The 18,753-nt window shown below is 43.8% G+C and overlaps 1 protein-coding gene across 2 annotated transcripts in view; it reads left to right on the forward strand.

Moving 5' to 3' along the window:
* Positions 1-18,753, forward strand: part of LOC118792513 (microtubule-associated protein RP/EB family member 3-like) — a 44,300-nt gene that overhangs the window by 22,036 nt on the left and 3,511 nt on the right. The window contains exons 3-5 of one of the 2 annotated variants that reach the window (XM_036550384.1): positions 15,736-15,863; positions 16,633-16,778; positions 17,222-17,423. In XM_036550384.1, coding sequence (XP_036406277.1) covers positions 15,743-15,863; positions 16,633-16,778; positions 17,222-17,423 — 469 coding nt within the window. In that variant the 5' untranslated portion in view covers positions 15,736-15,742. The remainder of the gene's footprint in view (positions 1-15,735; positions 15,864-16,632; positions 16,779-17,221; positions 17,424-18,753) is intronic. The other variant, XM_036550385.1, reaches the window with a different exon arrangement.

Genomic DNA, 18,753 nt, shown 5'->3' on the forward strand with positions numbered 1-18,753 from the left:
ATAAGTATCTGTACATGGATTAGCCATCCCCACGCACACAGGTGGTGGTGCTGAGCGTTTGGACACCCTTGTCATTGTCTTCCCTTACCGGCCTTGGCTTAAAGAGGGTAGCTAAGGCAAGGCTGTTTATTTCCTGCGGCAGAGGTGATCTCCTAACATCAGATACTGCTTTCACTGGCAGCTTTGTGTGAGACTGAATTAGTGCAAACTACCAGCTGTATAGCTCTTAAACTGCCATAACTGTTTGTGCTCCACAGAGAGACTATTGAGGCTTGTTAAACAGAATTATTTATTAATGAACACACGACTGTATTTGAATGTTTTAGTTTATAAGCATGTATTAAGGAGGCCTACATACAAGGACATATATTAGTCCTATTAGAGGGCAATTGTCCATCCAGGTAGGTTATCATTATATTGAAGGAAGACATTGTTGTGTACGTCTAAACAGTATAACAGGTCTGTCATAAAATTCCAAGATGGAAGTGCAATGTTAACCTCAGAAACAGGAAGCACTGCTATACATAGCATTGCCATTGTGCGTCAAATTAAGGCAGTATGATTCAGAAGAAGACATCCCACATGATTGCTTGCAGTTGGCATGCCCCACATTGCAGTGCAGACTTCGTGCTTGAGAGCTGAATTCAGGTCAGCATTGATTACCTTGAGACAAAAGTAGGCCATTGTCATTTCAGACTTCAGTTAGTGAGGCAGCAGGAAGCGCATCCTGATGCAAAATCAGTCATGAGGAACCTTAGAGAGGAACAAAAAACAGGCAGGTGGGGAAGAAAACAATCAAGGAAAATAGAGATTTAAAGATGTCCACAAGATTTGACTTTTATTTTTTGTTGCACTTAAAGTAGTATCTTTCACTTAGCAATGTTCATGGATTACAGTGAAAATTCTGCATTGTTTGGTGGAATTCAATAACGTAGCTGACCAGGTGAATGTCAGCTCCTTTATAGAGGGTAATAGCACTTCCTATTTCCAGTTATTTCCCATTGCAGAGGACCCTGTTCTTGACTTCAGTGTCATAAGTGTATCTCTTCATGTTTGTTGAAGATGTCGAGGGCACAGCAGACCTGCCCCGTCTTTATTTACAGTATAGCTTTTGTGCGTGTAAAGACAGGAATTTTAAGGAAAAAAGATAATTATCAACAAACATGTCATATAAAAGTACAAAAGAAAGGGAAGGCACTGTGGTGTAGTAGATTCACCCAGATGTTTACAGGTTTACATCCTGGCTGTGGCTCTGCTGTTGTACCCTTGACCAAACTTCTTTGCCTGAATATTCAGTAAATATCCACTGGATTATATGTGAGCTATAGGTCACATATGTTGTATGTTAAGAAAACAGATATAAATAGTACTTTTGAAAGGAGTTCAAAGGTTTGAAATGAGTACTTTTAAAACAAGGATTCTTGTAGTGAATTGTAAAGAAATTTTAGACAAGCATGACTGCACGGTGTGGGAAATTCTGGGTGTGCTTTATGTTGCTGATTGTTTTCAACCAACTGCAGCGCTCTGCTATTCCTGCGTTGTTTACCCTCCCACCTTCCTAAAAATGCAGAGGCGCTGAGTTTTGTCTGTGTGTTGTTTAAGCGTGTGGAAGAGTGCCAGTGTGGTTCTTTGTTTCCACCAGGATCACTGCTGTGCAGCGCAGCGCAGAGCTCTCAGATCCTTCTGCAAGAGCGGGACAGGGCCGGGAGAGCAGGGGCAGTGCAGCACTTGCTTATTAACAGGCATCTCTGAGCATATGCTGTGCGTTAAAGCAAACGCAGCTCTGCTTCCTGAGGCTTCTCCCCAGAGCGGCCTGCTGTCGTCCACTCAGCCGGAAAGCGGAGGGAGAGTGTGGGGATATTGATGGACACGTGCAGTGGTGCGTGATGGGAAGGCATGGCAGAGTGTTGGACAGAGAGACAGGAAGCATTTGGGCTGAAGGGGGGCCCGGTCAGTGTGGGTGTTAATTGAGGGGAAGGAAAGGCCGACGGGTGGCCAGCCCACTGGAGCTGAGACCCGCACCCCTGTTTCTGTTGGTCAGTGTCAAAATGTGCACTCTCCATTGCTCCATTGCTCTTTCTTTCATGCACATATGACCCTGCATGACATAGTAGCATGAGTGTATGGTCAAATAAGTGATCTAGTATACAAGGAGCAAATCATTAAGATGCTGTATGTTCATGTGTACATCATATTGACTTTACGAAAAAGTAAATTATTGCTTTGTTCATTTTTATAGTGACTTTGCGCTTGCTAGAGAATGCATATTTACAAAATGTGTCATTTTTCAGTGCATTTTACAGTAGATGCATGAGACTGCATCTACTAAAAGTCTCAGCGATTAATTTTCTGGAATATATGTTTATGCATTTGAAATTATTCTTATAACTGGATTTAGCATTTTAACACACATCTCGTTATGTCATAGGGGCCTGTAAGTCGTGTAGGATAAATATGTTCAGGGTTTTTTTTTGGGGGGTGGGGGGGTTGGGGGGCGGGGTGGTCTTGAGGGGGCCTGGGAGGAGGGCAGTGGGCGAGCACTGTCCAGCCAGTCAGAGGTGAGGAGGAGGGTGTCTGGGCATGTGCGGGGATTGGGTGTCCGGAGCGTTCAGGGGGCTGGAGCTCAGCTGTCGGCTGGCCCACAGGCCTGCTCTCTCACCCCTGCCGGGGGCAGCTGGGATGGGACAGGTTCCAGAGCGTGCCATTCACCAGGCCTGGAAGTCCCAGCTGGTTCTACCAGCCCTGGACACCGCTGCAGTACCCTACCTCTAAAAATAGTTTGGCCTCGATTTTTTTTTTTTTGATGGGTAGCGTTAAATGTCCTCCTGTTCTGTGTGTTGCAAAAATTGCACTCCAGTGTTGCTGCCCTGGAACTACTCCTTAGTCCCTTTCTTTCATTTTGAGGCACAAATACATCTGCTCATCTTTATGAGGCGGCAGTGAATTAGTGAGGAGATTGGGGTCAACGTGAGGAACATGGTGGGGTTCCCTTGTTTCAGTGGGGCGGCGGCGTTGGCGTCACCTCGCAGCCGTGACGCAGCTCCCTGGCCGCTGACGCTGTCCACCGCGTTCATCAAAAACAAGGCCGTGATTACGCATCTTCAAGCTGAGCCAGGGGAGTAATCCTGCTCGGTCTGAAATTGAATTCTGCTCAGCTGTGACTCGGCAGCTACATTCTTATAAATAGTTCAGTCAAAGCAAACAACATAAGCAGTATGAGAGGACAGCCCTGTCTCCCCATCCCAAGGCCTTTAAATATCACGCTGGCAGTGAGACTCCTAGCGGAGTAATTTAAATTGCTTTCTGGGTTTCTGTGCTAGTGTGCAGCGGTTATTATGAATGGCAGTGGAATTGTTTGGTTGATTGGCTACACCTTGCAGAGCTCGATATGCTTTTTTATTTTGGAATTTTTCGTTGGTGTGTACAGACAATTTTTCAGATTTTTTATCAATGATTACTGTTATGGAAGCAAATAATCTGCATTAAACCACAACTTTTAAATGTCTGTATCTAACTGTATTATGAACGTTAATGAGATTTTTCTGTTCATCTTATTATTCATTGTTACAGAATATGAGAATAACAGTAAGAGTAATTGCATGAGTTCCGTGTTCCGTTGGAGTGGTACATTCACAGGAACGCAAAAGCAAGTCATAAACAAATTACAATAAACAAATAAAATAAATAAATTCCTTATAAATGAAACAATTGGTGATTTCAGTAATCATCTTTATCCCTAAAGCCGTGAGGGTATGAGAAAAAGTTGATGATAAAGGTTCGTAATCTCTGGCATGACTATGCAGTGAGCATGTGAACCATGGCTACTGCAGTGCTCATAGTTATTGTTAACGCTGGCACGTGTGGCGGGGCCCCCGGTGTGCCTGGCAGGGAAACGTGGTACAGATGATTATCAGAGTTCGGGAGCGGCGCACGTTGGCCCGTCGGTGTGTGTGTGTGTGTGTGTGCGTTTCCGCACGGCTGTGCAGATGAGCGGACAGGCGCGCGGTGCTGAATGCTGACAGGGAGGTCGGTTCGGCAGGAGACTCCGTCTCAGGGACGGGGGTGGGGGTGGGGGGGGGTGGTTGAGGGCGAAACGCCGACAGAGCGGGACAGAGCGGCGAGCGACGTCTCCTGTCTCCTGTCTGCGCTCGGCACCGGCCCACGGGCGCAGCCTCACTCTGAAAGGCCTGCGCACGACGCTGTCCTCCTCTGCCGTCTGCGCAGCGGGGCGGCTCAGAGAGCAGCCGCCCGTCCGTCTGCGGCTCTGCGCGGCCCTCGTACGCACACCACGCGACCTTATCTGAGGAATTCCGCCTCCGACCTGCACTGACACGTCGAAACACGAGCACAGATCACGCATCGTGCTGATTACACTGAGGACAAACAACATTCACAACATTCACATTCAAGTGAGCCAACTCTTTTTGCTTTTTTTTTTTGCTACAGGCAAAAGTGTGCATTTCTATTGTCTTCCGTAATGCATAATTATTTGAATATGTGACCATGGATTTTTTAAAGTTAAGTGCTTTACCAGAAAGATTCTTGTTTGAATCCCAGCCTGACGCACCTGTGTCTTACCTTCAAGCCATATATGCAACCTGAATTGGCTCGCTGAGCATTCCGCTGTATAAATTAATGATATGTGAAATGTGACCTATGTAAGTTGCCCCGGATAAGGGCATCTGCTAAGCTAATACATAATGTAATGTAATGTAATAGTCCTGTATGCTGCGCACGTGAAGGATGCTGATCATCGTGGCCGGTTTTGTTTGTCTTGCAGATTGTGCCCCGTGTAGCTGGTTCGTGTTTGGCTCACGCTCTCCCACACACATAAAGCATTATCTCCCTAGACACTGTGGTGAGCCTAGATTTGTAATTATTAATCAGGTTGTTAGGTTTAAGGATGGCAAACGGATGCTGTCATAGACTCACTAACCCAGGTTAAGATATAGAGCGGTTAGCAGTTGTAAAGATGGCATTCACATAGCAAAACTGTAACAAAAGCACCAGCCACCTCTGCATGCTCACTTGGCCTGGTGAGTACACTCATGTATAGAATACAATTGAATTAAATTGGTATGCATTTGACAATCAGGTACTACAGACATTCTGGATAACTTCACTCATGCCGAGAGAGGCTGTTGAAGTCTATTCAAGTTGTGTTTGTTGAAGAGTAGAGCTGGATGTTCTAACCACTCATAATGAACCTTGTGAAGTCCAGTGACTCTATAATGGAAGGCCAAGTGGCATGGGGACTACGGTGAGGTCTGTCCATAGACTTGGTCAGTTGCTGTTTGGTCGGCACATTCTGAAATACTGTTCTGACCATGAGTGGCAGAAATGGCCGTGTTATGAACTGGATGTTTCTCTGCTTCACAGCACTGCGCACTGGGTTACATTCCAGCATGCAGACATCCCACAGGAAACAAACAGGGGTCACTCCCATCAGCCAACACACTGCAAATACACAGAATCTGCTCCGCATAGACAGTTTCAGAGGGACGCGTTATGATGTGATAGATTTTGAAATGTACATTGTTTTATAAAGGAGAGAAAGAGCTGCACATTTCTTAGTGATCCAGAGAGGTAGCAGTATGAAGTACAGACCAATGTATTTCGCATAATGTGTTTGTGCAATTGACATCATATATGTCATCTTACGCTGGAAAATGTACACAATAAATGGGAAAGATTACCGCTACCCTAGTTTCTATTTCAAGTATTAAGCATTTCCAGAAAATTGTATTCTACTGCTTTTTGTAGTTCAGAAACATGCCTATGCTTGGTACAGACTAGGATATAGAGTCAGATATGTACTCAAGCAGGTTAAGTACATTTTACAACTGAAGTGCCCCACATTGGAGTCAAACCTGCAACCACTGCATTACAATCCCAGCTCTGCAGTCACAGATCCACATCCCCTCACTGTTGAGGTAAGTGCCAGGGAGTCGTTGATTGCTTTGTCACAGAGCGGTGTCATTGGTACAGTAGGCTGAGTGTGGGAACAGATGGAGCAGCTCTGAGTGTGCTGGTAATTGGATTATCCTTATGAGGTACGAATGTACCAGCGGCCACTGCGATGCCACTGTCTCACCACCTGCAGATGATGTAACAGACTTCATGAGCTCACTAATGATGTTAAGGCTTTTGAGCACATGTATAAATGTATGCGTACATATGTCTGTGCTGTTATGGCTTTCATCTGACAGGATCATTATACAATTACCACTAACTAGTAAAATGCATCTTTGTTGACATTAGACTGACAAAAGTTGCGGGGCTTTTTGTTGTTGTTGTATTCTCTTAGGTCTGAGCTTCAGTAAATACATGGAGTTGAGAATTGGTTGGACCCCACTCTTACACAAAAGAATTGACTTTTAGGATTTTAATTATTTAAATGTTTTTGCAAGGGCAGTGCCTCTCCAGCGGTACAGCTGCCCATACGTGAATGTGCAGTTTAATTATAGCAGCATCCATGCTTGTTTGAGCCATAGTAATTTTTTTTGTTTGGTCAATGGCATTAAGTTACATGATGCGTGTATTTTGTAATTAGGAGCACACTCTATAAGGCCGGAGGGGAATTGCATAGCTAATGGTGAAAAATAGTGCTGCATGCTCTATGCACACAGGGAAACACGACAGCTGGTTGATCCTTCCAATTAGCAAGATTATGTAAGAACAAAAGCCAAAGGCACCAGTTAAACAGGTGATGGAAATAATCAAAAATCACAAATGTGGCACACATCATTTTCTGTGTAACTTCATCAGTGACACGAAATGGCGTGTAATCTGCTGTGTTAACGGCATATTTTTCCTTCGTTTTATAGTGTAGATCAGCTCTGTACCCAGGTCTGAAAGGTGTTGTGAGGAACATTGAGGGCGTGTATTGTGCAACAGTTTGGAGTGTGGCTGCGATCGGGGCAGCCTTGGTGTCACCCTACCCGTGGGACAGCGCGGAGCAGCCTGACTTGGCTCGGTGGCACGTTCAGGAAGAATGTGCGGTCTGCCGTTTTAGAACAGTTCTGTTTATCTGGGAGGATTACCTCCAGCTGATAGGATGGGAAAGATGTGATTGCTTTTCCACTGGGCGCTGACACACTGACCTCTAGAGGATATTTTATAATAGTTTTTTCCTTTATTTTTATCATATAAATAGGATACAGTAGGCCGCACTTTTTTCCATTTACATTTTGGTCATAAGGGGGTGTTTATGGTCTGTAAGTTTTGTCCCATGGTGTAGTCATAGGCAAACATCTGGAAAGATTTATTTGTAAAATTGAATCTTTATGTAGTTTGTTTGAAAGTACATTACCCTATGCCAATTTATTTCATAGCAACTCCAAAAGAGCTCTCAGTTATTGGAAGTATGTTACTTGTGTGGCATTTGGTAATGTGGAGGAGGTTAGACATTGTGGCTTTGAGCTTTGATGACCTGTTCGGTTATAGCGTGACTCTAAGTTCAGCAGAGGATCTCTGTGAAAAAACGAAAGCCCTGAATCAGAGCCAATCAAAGCCACTGGCTCAGATCCCTGTGTCTGTGCTGAGAGTTAATCAGCCTCCATCCTTGGCAGACACTGTGCATAGTGATGCTTTATTGGGGACAGAGGATAAGGGATTTATACCTCTTCATTCTGTTGCCACACTGTAAAAAAAAGTTTACAGATGAAAGTGCGAGGAAGATGAAGGATAAGAATGACATGAAGAGTCCATTCTGTGCCCAAAGTTTCCTTCCACCCTGTGCTCTGGTCACCTGCCCCAGTCCTCCAGCAGAAATGGGTTAGGATCTGCCTAGGGTAAAGCTGGAAGCTTATTGGCTGTCCTGATTGAAGGCATCTTGAGGCTCCTCCCTCTGGCCTGGTTCAGTGAGGCTGAGCACACACATCCTGTGACAGTGCTGTCCCGGCAGCCACTTCTCCAGCGTACAGCCCCAGAGTCTGCTTCAGGGGCTGGAGCCGCGATAGAATGACTCCCACGCCCATGCGATCGCCCCTGCTGTCTCCCCGCCAGAGTCGGGACGAAGGCCCGGGAAGCAGGATCATCCCGTTCCGAAAACATGCAGTCCGCGAGGAGAGGTTCTTCAGGTAGGCAGTGGTCGGAGCGCAGAAGTGTGTGACATGGGCGAACTTCAGAGTCAGAAAGAGCGTTCGCTGAATCTTACAGAAATTCAAGACGGGACAGAAGCACTTTGTCTACTCTGCAAGCACTTCTTAGATACATGGAATCTTTGCTCTTTTAATGCATTAGTCTGATGAAAACAATATTGTGTTAGTGTGTATAAACTCCTAATGTATAAGAAACTTTACTGTGTTCTTTATCATTTAGGTGGGCAAATGCACGTGTGTAGGAACAGTTGTGTCTTACATAATATTCATTTCCAGGGTTACACTTCGAAATCGGATGTATTCAGTGTTACTAGACCCAAAAGTAGCTGTTTCATTACTCCATGTAACGTACTACTGTTAAATTATCCTGATTTTCAGACAGTAAGTACTGCTTACTGGCTTACAGGGTACAGTGTGCAGTTTCCAGCTGAACAACAACTGTCAGTTGTGGAGATGCTTATTCAAAATGATAAAAGTGTCAATGGTGCAAAGGCACCTAACACTGGGCTCTGAGTATTTTGGTATGCTCAGTGATCCAGACGTGCTAAATCTGTATTATTATTAGTGTAAAGGTACACATTGTCCCCGTTTTCTGTGCTTTGTGCTATAAAAATCGGGGACAGAAGTTTCAAGGTGGACATTAACTATTTTGCCACTCCTGTAAACTACCCATGTCCCTGCTGCAGGCTGGTTACATGGGGTTGGTATATAGCTTAGTATTTTTAGACCTTCTGTTTGACTGTCTTATTTTGGCTGCTTGTCTTGAAGGTCAGATTTAGAATTGGTAATCCACATGTCACCCCTAAATCCTCCAGGTGAAAGGATACTTATTTACATGGGTATGTAGCATCAAATATTTGTTCTACTGTAGCTATTTGATGACAAGCAATGGCGAAGAATGCTGGCCATGTGGAGTTGACAAACCCAAGCTCTCTTGTGCAAGTTAAGGACCATCATGTCAGCATTGCATGACTGACACCCTTACTTTTACCTTTATGTGTATTTCTTTTTAAGTTAGATTATTTTATACTTTAGTAAATTAATGGGAACACAGCAGTGTAAATCCAAGTGTCCCAAACACTCATTCACATTGCTGGCCCAGTAACTCTATTTAGGGGGTAATAGTTCTTTAGCTACCTCTGTTCTTGCAAAGCAGTCAGTCAGTTTCACAGCTCATAAAAACAGTGATGTTTGATCGCAATCGTGGACCAGAAAGCACTTTACAGTGAGGGTTGGAAGGGGATGACTCACCTTAACCTTCCAAAGAACATGGAATTTTCAGTCCTCATTATTAACTAATGCTAAGACTGGGGCTACCTGCTCTGGCTAGCTTCTTGGTGAGCTAGCTTTTTTGTATTTTATTTTATTTTATTTTTATGTGCAGCTGAGAGAAAGAGGAGTTCTAGAAGTGGAGCAGTTGCTTATGGGTAGTGACTTGTGGCCATGGTGCATGGGAGGTTTCAGTTAACCCCTCTTTTCTGCCTCAGGGCTGCCAGAATCAGAGGCACAGGGATTAATGGAGGAATATTCCCCTCCACCCCCACTGTTGGGGCACAGATGGATCCCGGATAGGCTCTACATCCCAATCTGTCAGCATCCTGCCAAGAGACGCATCAGGGATCACACAGATCAGACCTTGTGGTCCTGTGGTGTTCATTTGGAGCCCCGCCTCCCCCTTGCAGAAGTCTCACAAGGACAACGTCTCGCACTGTTTCACTGTCACACTGTCTCAGCTCTCAAAACTGAAGACAACGTGCCATTTTATGTACTAGTTACGTGATTAAAATTAAAGAAATTTTGCTTTTGATTTTTAATTTGAATTTGAATTTGAATTTGAATTCGAATTTGCATTTGAACTTGAATGTTTACCTTAAAGGACTACAAATAACCCCCTGGGTCATAAATACCAGTGTAGTTTCAGAAGCTCACAACTAAATATCCCAAAACAGCAGTGAATGTTAGTATTGAGATAACCATGGGGTGCGCCTGTTTGAGATTCATCCCCTTGATCTTACAGAAACATGACTCAAACTGGAGTCCAAAATTCAACACTGTGACTGATGACTAGAAGAGGTTTGGAAAGGATAAGCAATTTTGATCTGTATGTCTTCATCTACGGGGAGGCCTTCTTGAGAAATGGTGGTTGTGGCAAGGCACGTATTGCTTCATGAGACATTTTTCCATTGGCTGCCCCTCTTGTAGACAGGAAACCAGTGATGTGCACTGTTGGCTGAGGTGACCGGTGACAGAGTCAGTCTCAAGCTGAGTGTAGTAAAAGTGGCAAAGGAGCTTTCCGGTCAGCGGTTTTCTTAGAACAATATAATTGGATTACCTTAAACCTTACAGCTCAAGTGAAAAACTAGATAAAGTGGCAAAAAACAATGGCATATATATGATTTACCAAAAAAGAAAGCAACATATCCCAGCTCTGAAGACACAGTGGGTCATCCCAATCTTTCTTTAATTTGAAATGAGTACTGTCAGTCTGACTGTTGTTCCTGATGTTACCCTCAAAGGTTAATATTTTTAAATGCTGTTGGGTATCGCCATCCTTCATGCATCAGCTGTTTAATGAGTTTGTGTGTCTGAATAGGAACATGCAGTCGCTGATCGATAACTTTGTCCTCATTAACATTTCCATTGTGGCTGTGCTCAGAAGACAGGCCCTCCACTCAGCCGTTTGGGCAGAGCCGTTAATGTGCCATAAAACCAGATTAAGAGGCATGTGTTCTTAAATAAGGCCTGACCTCCACTGGGCTGCTGAATCTCCTGGTGCCAAGGTGAACTGCAGACATGTGTAGTGATGCCTGACCGTGGCAGTGTCCCCTGTCTGTCCCTTCACCCCAAAAACGTGTCGTTTTGGGGGTAACAGCATAGAGGTAAAGGACCTCATTTTGTAACCTGAATGTTTATGACTCACTTTCTTGGTTGGACACTTCAATCTTATCCTTGAGCAAGGCACCAAACCTGAAATGCTTCCATGAATATCCACCTTTGTCAATAGATAGTATATAACAACGGAAGCTGCAAGTATCCCTGGATAATCAGGAAATAAAATAAGGTAAATAATAAAATAATCTCCTCTTGGTAACACGGTCAGAGATGAAGCAACGCAGGGACTTTTTTTAGTATTGGATCATCTTACTTCTTATCTGGATCACTGCAAAAAATATGTGTTTGCCTAATTCTGCTTAGTGTAGAATTTCAGCATTTAATACTAATGTTGTTGTTGTTCTCTCTAATGGATGGAGACATGACCACTTGCAGCCTTGGTCTGTATAACCGCGACCTTGTGCAAGTAAATAAGATGTCAGTGTGTAAGTAATATGTATGAAACCATATCACTCTGCAGGTGGAAGAGTGTCAGCTCAGCAGAGACACTGATGGTATAATGGCGTAATGTGCATTTGGTCCCAGTGGAGCCTCGGGCAGGGGTACGAGAGTGAGATTATATACCTAGGATGAGTGACAGTGAAGGGAGGGTGCGGCCACTATGCTGACTCTGCACTCCTCCCCCTCCCATTTTAATTGGGCCCCTGGGCCCCCCTGGGGGAGATTAACTCCTAAATGCCGGTTCTGCCGAAGGCCTGATCGATAAACTCGCCACAGCGTTTTCAGCTCCAGCTGCGCAATAATCGCGGTGAAATTCTATGAAAATGGCAAAACCGCCATGCCATTGCAAATCACACCGATTTGCAATGTGTTATGCTGTTTGTCACTGCCAGCCGGGCTCTCTGGAACTCTCTCTCTGCTGGTAAAGAGGTGGCCAAGTTTTTTTTTTCAGTGTTATTTTTTATGCTATCTTTTTTCATATCCTTAAATCTTTAATGAAAGAGTGATGTTTGAGTTTAGTGCAATAAATATTACGCCTCAGATGAAAAATGAATGGAAATAAATGACTTTGAAATAACCTGTTCATTCTCATGTTAACAGGCTCATAAATTTCGCAACTCCTCAGCTGCAACTACATCAAAAACAGATTAAAGTTGCTTTTCATTGTAGTCCTTTTGCATAAATAGTTTATATTGCACATGATTCCACCTTCTGTGATGAGTACCTTATTATTCATAAAGAAAGCTCCAGAATAAATTCTGAAGGGTAAGGGTAAGGCCCTTGGGTGTGTCTTGTGTTTTTGCATAGGAGATGACATTAAGAGTGGGCTCTGGGATAAAGCGGGTGGTGGTGGGGGAGTAGTAGGCCTGAAAAATGCTGACTGCCAGCTTCATGTTTTTTCATGCACCTCGGGTTATGTTTATGGAGATTACACTGATTGCTGTGTGTGTGCTGAATGTTGTATCCAGGCACACTGAATGCATGATTTCTGCGTCCGTTTAATGACTACATACAGGTGCATTGTGGGGATGCCATCTATGACATCTGACCCAGGGGTGGATGTGAGGCCTGTCACTCTTTTGATAGATGGTTTTGAGTGGTAGCTGTGACAGTGAGACTGAAGCTCTCACTTCCCGGTAAGTATATGAGTAGAGTGTATTGTTCTCAGTGGAAAAGAAGGCCTCTCTCCCTCCCCCTATAGTTCTAGCAATTTTGAAAACTCTGTGGTCAGCAACTCTACTTACACTGCACTTTGTCTCTCCCTCTCCCTCTTTCTCCCTTTCCTTCCCTCTATGAAATTCAAATTCGAGTTAGCTTTATTGGCATGACTAACAAAGTGTATGCATTGTCAATGCATATAACTAATGAAATTAGTCATCAATGGGAAGAAAAAAGAAAAAAAAATTGTACAATATGGGCAGTATCAATCTGCCTTTTTCTGGTGATGTGATGCCCTGGGTGCTGAATCACTAACTCTCATGCTATGGCATGCTGCAGTATACCAAGCAGCCAATGATGTTGTGTGTCCTTTCCCAAAGGCTGGTAATTTGTCTTGCTTAGCCAACCGCGCCACTTCTTTACACACTGAAATCCCCATACCAAGCTTGGACAGACTCATGTCTACAAAAGCTTGGTATGGGGTGGCAATGTAGCACAACCTTGGCCACAGTGGCACTGTAGCATAGTGGTGAGGAGCAGGGCTTGTAACCAAAAGAAAAGGTTGCTGGTTCGATTCCTCTCTGGGGTACTGCTGCTGTACCCTTGGGCAAGGTACTTAACCCACAGCTGCCTCAGTAAATATCCAGCTGTGTAAATGGATAACTTATAAACTTTATAAGTTTAGTAAGTTGCTCTGGATAAGAGCATCTGCTAAATGACAAAATGTAATGTAAGAGTACTGTATGCAATGTCATTTAATGTAACGTAATGAGTCATAGCAAGACACTTCATGTCCAGCTTTATTCAGGCAGACTACAGGCACCCAGACTGACCAGCCAGGGTCACTGATGTGCAACAGGATGGCCAAACCCTCAACCACCCTACCCATCCCTATGTCCCCAGTGGTATCATTAGCTGATGACATGACTGGTATCAAACCGGGCAGGGCTCGGTCTGCACTTGAAAGAAGTGCTTTTACTGTGTGAGCCACTCGGGGGTACCTAGAGTCATCTTTTTAACTACATGCAGTGCTCTGCAAGTTTTTTCTCCTAAATAATTCACTTCCATGTTAAAATCTGTGATGCGCTGATTGTCAGACCAGGGTAGGTGTAGCTTAAAGTGTCTTCCAGGGTGGTGCTGTCTAGAGTCATGTGATGTCTGTTTTCCTGACATCTGGCCTATTTTTTTAGATGATTACTTTTGTCTATCTCTTTTTTACTTCTAGGGTCCAGGTTTAGCGGCGCTCTTCCAACAGAGCCAGATTGTGCTGTTGCCCTTGTTCTGTGTGCGACAGCAGAACCAGGTCACCCTCAGAAATTTAACTTCACCTGTCATGTTATGCGAGACCAAAGCCGATAAACTGTTCCAGCTGCACCTCTAACCCTTTTATGTAGATATCGAACAGCGCTGATCTCAGACCACTTTGTCCTTTTGTTGCCGATTGTGCACTTACGTTTAACACTTAATTGTGTCGCTGTCACATTTGCCAAATAGTCACATGCCTTTTAAATGAATGAAGCAGGTTAAAAGTGTTCCATGTTTGTGAGTTGCTTATTGAGTAGTGTGTGTTGCGTGTACATATGATCTGTTTTGCAATGATTTGGAGGAAAACAGGTGGTTGTTAACAAAGGTTAGTACCTTAGTGTTGGGGATGCTACAGCACTAACACTTTGGAAATGCCTTGGTAATGTTTTTAACTGCCAAATTTAAAACTGCTTTGTCATTTTTGAATTCTGGTGTGAAAGCTATTAATAAAGCTAATTAGTTCATCTGGATAAATTTGTGCTGCAGTTTGGAGCCCATTTGTTTGATTGATTCAGGTTGCATAGCTCGCTGGGCTGTGTCTGGATGTTTTTTTTTTTTTTTGCCTGCCAAGTTGTTTTTATATGTGCATTGGTTTGATTGTGGACTGAAAGGGGAGTTTGCTGCCTGACTGTGAATGCATTATTAATAGGGGGGTCCATGTCAGTAATGACCATGTCAGTAATGACATAAACAGCCACATTAGTCCGAAGAGCTGAACAAAATAAGAACTGACAAAGAGTTCCCTCTGGTCCTGATGTACAGGCCTCAGGCTCAACAGAGATAACACCCTACAGCTGTGCCATCTTATTTACTGTACTGTGTAGTCTGAAACTTTGTATTGTGGTTGGAGTAACACAGAGAAGCGCCTGTAAAAACTCATGGTTGTCTTCCTTCAGGTTCTGTGTCTATTCTGGCACTAAAAACTCCACACAGCAGCATTTTATACTGGGCCTGGAAAAGGCATATGCTGGTATGGATGGTGATGAAATACTCCTCATCATAGTAGGGGGATTCCATGGGAGGAATGTGGGCAGCGCCCAGATACACATCTTTTTCACAATGTCCCGTATTTTTTCTCAGCCAATTCCATATATGGGATTGGCCTCGCTTAATCTTTGTTTTGCTTTTGTTTCTGCCTCTCTCGGTCTGTGTCTCTTTTTCTCTGTCTGTCTCCCCCTACCGCACACCCACGCCCCCCCCCCCCCCCCCCCCTTCTCTTTGCTCCCCTGTTTCTCAAATACACGTACACTCATTTATGAAGGTGTGGCTACAAACACAACTTGAGAAGTGACCTCGGCTTACTGTGCTTCACTGGTAATTTACTGACACAAAGAACATAAAACAGTATTTGGGAGTGTCGCTTTGCTTTTTTCCCCCAGGAGGGCTTTTCTAGGTGAGGGTGACACCTCTCTTTGTGTTGCTGGTTTTGCATTACCATTGCAGCACTGCGTTAAATCTGTGAAATATCTGGCTGAGTGTCCTGTGGGGAGGAAACGGCATTCTCTCTTGTGTAGCTCCATCTGGTGGCAAAGCGGGGCTGGTACACCCTAAAACAGATCATAGGCAGTCTCACCACCTGTTTGTGTCAAAAGAATGACATAATTTTTTCTCCTGTAGAGTTTCAGCAGATCTTGTTATTAAGTGTTATAATCTTCAGTGAGTTGCTTTCTGACCAACCTAATTTTGCTAACCCTGTTGTGACACTATTTCAGCTTGTTAAATAAACACTTAAAGACATTCTGTGATCACACATTCCCATTGATGATGTTCTAAGACTGATAAATGATAATAATGTAATTAATGTCCGCTGTGAATGGTGTGCTCTTTTGCGTGACAGCTGGGGGATGGCCGTGAATGTGTACTCCACGTCTGTGACCATCGAGAACCTGAGCCGACATGACATGCTGGCCTGGGTCAACGACTCCCTGCACCTCAACTACAGCAAGATTGAGCAGCTGTGTTCAGGTGGGCTCCTCTTCGTGCTCAGCCCTGCGCTGGGACTCTTCCTCAGACCTTTCATGGAGTATCGTGAGCTTTACTGACTCGTCTCCAGCTGCTTAACTGGATGATCTTAAGCCAGACCTGTTTGAATGCAAGGTACTTCAAAGCACAACTTGCTAAAGACGATATGCTGAAAAGTGCAGGTCGTAGACTTATCAAACATCATTGTTATTCAGTATAACTGTGATTGGTGTTTAACAGCTTGGTGAGCTGTTTTCTTATTTTTGTCTCTGTCTCATAGACCTTGGTAATTATTGATATCCAGTCTACTTCCTCCAGACAACTTTCACTTTATGCTTCACCCAGTATACCTTTATTTGTATCTGAACTTTCTGAGGAGTATTTGTTGGCATCTGTTTTATGAAATTTAAATTACACACCTTGTGGTACATGGTGAATGCTTATCTTCAGCAAGTGTTTTCCGACAGATGATTTGGCAACACAATTTACAGATCAGTAGGAGGTGGAGTTCTTATGGAGCTTGCCTTATAATCACAAGGCTGGGGGCTCGAATCACAGTGTGCTTTACCCCTGAGCATGGAACTCACAGTATAATAGCTTCAGTGGAAAGCTGCATGAATGGAGGATATATAAAATGTTAGCAATGAAAGTTTTTGTGGATAATAACACCTGCTAGGATGCTAAATTGTGACGATAATTTAATTAGATATGTAATGAACAGATAGCAATATAGCAAATGCAAGACCCCAACACTCTTACTGCCCGTCCACAGGTGCAGCATACTGCCAGTTCATGGACATGCTGTTTCCAGGCTGCATTCTCTTGAAGAAAGTCAAATTCCAAGCCAGACTGGAACATGAGTATATACACAACTTCAAAGTGCTGCAGGCAGCCTTTAAGAAAATGAATGTCGACAAAGTAAGTCCTTGCATCATTCCTCATTCATACTGTACAAGGAGGTAAGCTACATCAAGATGCTGAGTTAGAGGGTGATAAATGTCTGTCTGGAACAATGCAGTAAACAGTGTATAGCTATGAATTATTGACTCCATTTAGCACCTCACGGTCAATGCTTAGCCTCTGTAAAGGCAGTGAAAATGAACAGTGACCTGGATTAAGACAGAGTCATTGTTTGTGCATGATTTATGTTCATATATTTTTGAACAACATAGACTAGGAGTTTAACCCCAGTAACTACAGGCGTATCTGCTAGAGAGATGAGAAACATTGAATAGCTAAATGGTCACTACTCATAGTTTACCCTTCTTGTGTTTTCATGTCCTGAACATTTCAAAACATCAGGTCACCTGATCACAGTCATAATCGGCCAATGGTAATGTTCACCCTCTTCTTCCTTTCAGATAATTCCCGTAGAAAGGTTAGTGAAGGGCAAGTTCCAGGACAACTTTGAGTTTGTGCAGTGGTTCAAGAAGTTCTTTGATGCTAACTACGACGGGAAGGACTATGACCCCTTACTGGCCAGGCAAGGTCAGGAGGTGGCCCCTCCCCCCAATCCAGGTGAACAAATTTTCCACAAACCCAAGAAACCCTATGGCCCCTCAGGTAACACACTGGTTCCACCTCGGCCGTCTTTGCCTCTTCTGCTGCGCTTTTCCTCCAAACGCCCCCCCCCCCCCCCAAAAAAAAGCTCGCTCTGGCTACTGGTTTTGCGGGTGGCCTGCAGAATGTGTGCGCTCCTTCCAGTCATGCGCTTCTGTTGAAGGAACACAGAAAAAAAGCAGCGCTTTTGTTTTCACTCATCAGTACGTCACAGGGCTGTTGTATGCAGTGCTTTCCGCTCTGAGTTACGTTTGAAAAGGGAATGGGTTTTGGCCTTGGGTCATATAGTGTTTCCTTCTTAGAACGGCCATGAAAATTGCTCATGATGACCTTGCTGGCTCCACATCTAGTTCTTGGCTTGCAGTATTACGCCGTGGCTTCAGGAAAGCAATGTTTTGCAGGATATCAATGATGTAGAGACTAGATGCCCTTTAATGTGGAATAGTACTTTTGGAACTTTATGGATTTTTTTGGTTCTCTACATTGGGCATAAGGATTTGTATTTGAACGGTGAATAGCAATGACTAATATGAAGAGCGACTACATGCAGAGAAAAGTTACCTGATTTACACTTTCTTATCATACTAAAAGTTCTCCTGGGAATCGCTAGGGAAGCTGACATAGGTTACAGCCATATGGTGAAATCTGTTCCGCCCACACTCCTGCATAGCATGAAACGTTGTACAGATAACACAGAGATGACACATTCTAAACAAGTAGAAAAATGAATTTTTCATAATCACACTGATTTTGGGCATTCTGAAATGCATCTCTGTGTTACCGCGAGCTCCTTCTGTATGCGCTTTTAACAGCAGGCAGCAGGACTGTGTTTCCGCAGAGCAGCACTTCTGGCCTGGCTCCATGCCAGGGTTGCCAACCATCCATACATTTTTGGACAGTTTGAAAAGATAAGACATATTTTACCTTCATCCATAAATCCACAAATTTCACAGACTTTCCCTAAATCTGAGAGAAAATAGGGACTTGCGTAAACTGTGTGTGTTCGTTTGTGGAATTGTTTTGCGTGAAATAAAATAACACTGACCCAGCACAGTCCCTGGGAACTTTCTGAAATTCCACCCACATGCCTGATTAGCTTTAGCTTAGGTTAGGTTTCCAAACAGCACTTATGTCATGCATGGAAAGTGGCCTTTTCACATAATCTGAGCGTGTACCTCTGTCTTTGCACCCTTCCTAAGGTAAAACCATGCATTAAGCAGCTGTTACTACCTGACCCAGGTAGCTACTAAACAGAGCATTTCTGGGGCATTTCTTACCCGTTTTCACCCAAACTTTTGTGATTGCTAATTGTACATATTAGGCTAGTCTGCCT

Source organism: Megalops cyprinoides, chromosome 17, assembly GCF_013368585.1.
Source record: "Megalops cyprinoides isolate fMegCyp1 chromosome 17, fMegCyp1.pri, whole genome shotgun sequence".
Taxonomy (NCBI): Eukaryota; Metazoa; Chordata; class Actinopteri; order Elopiformes; family Megalopidae; genus Megalops; species Megalops cyprinoides.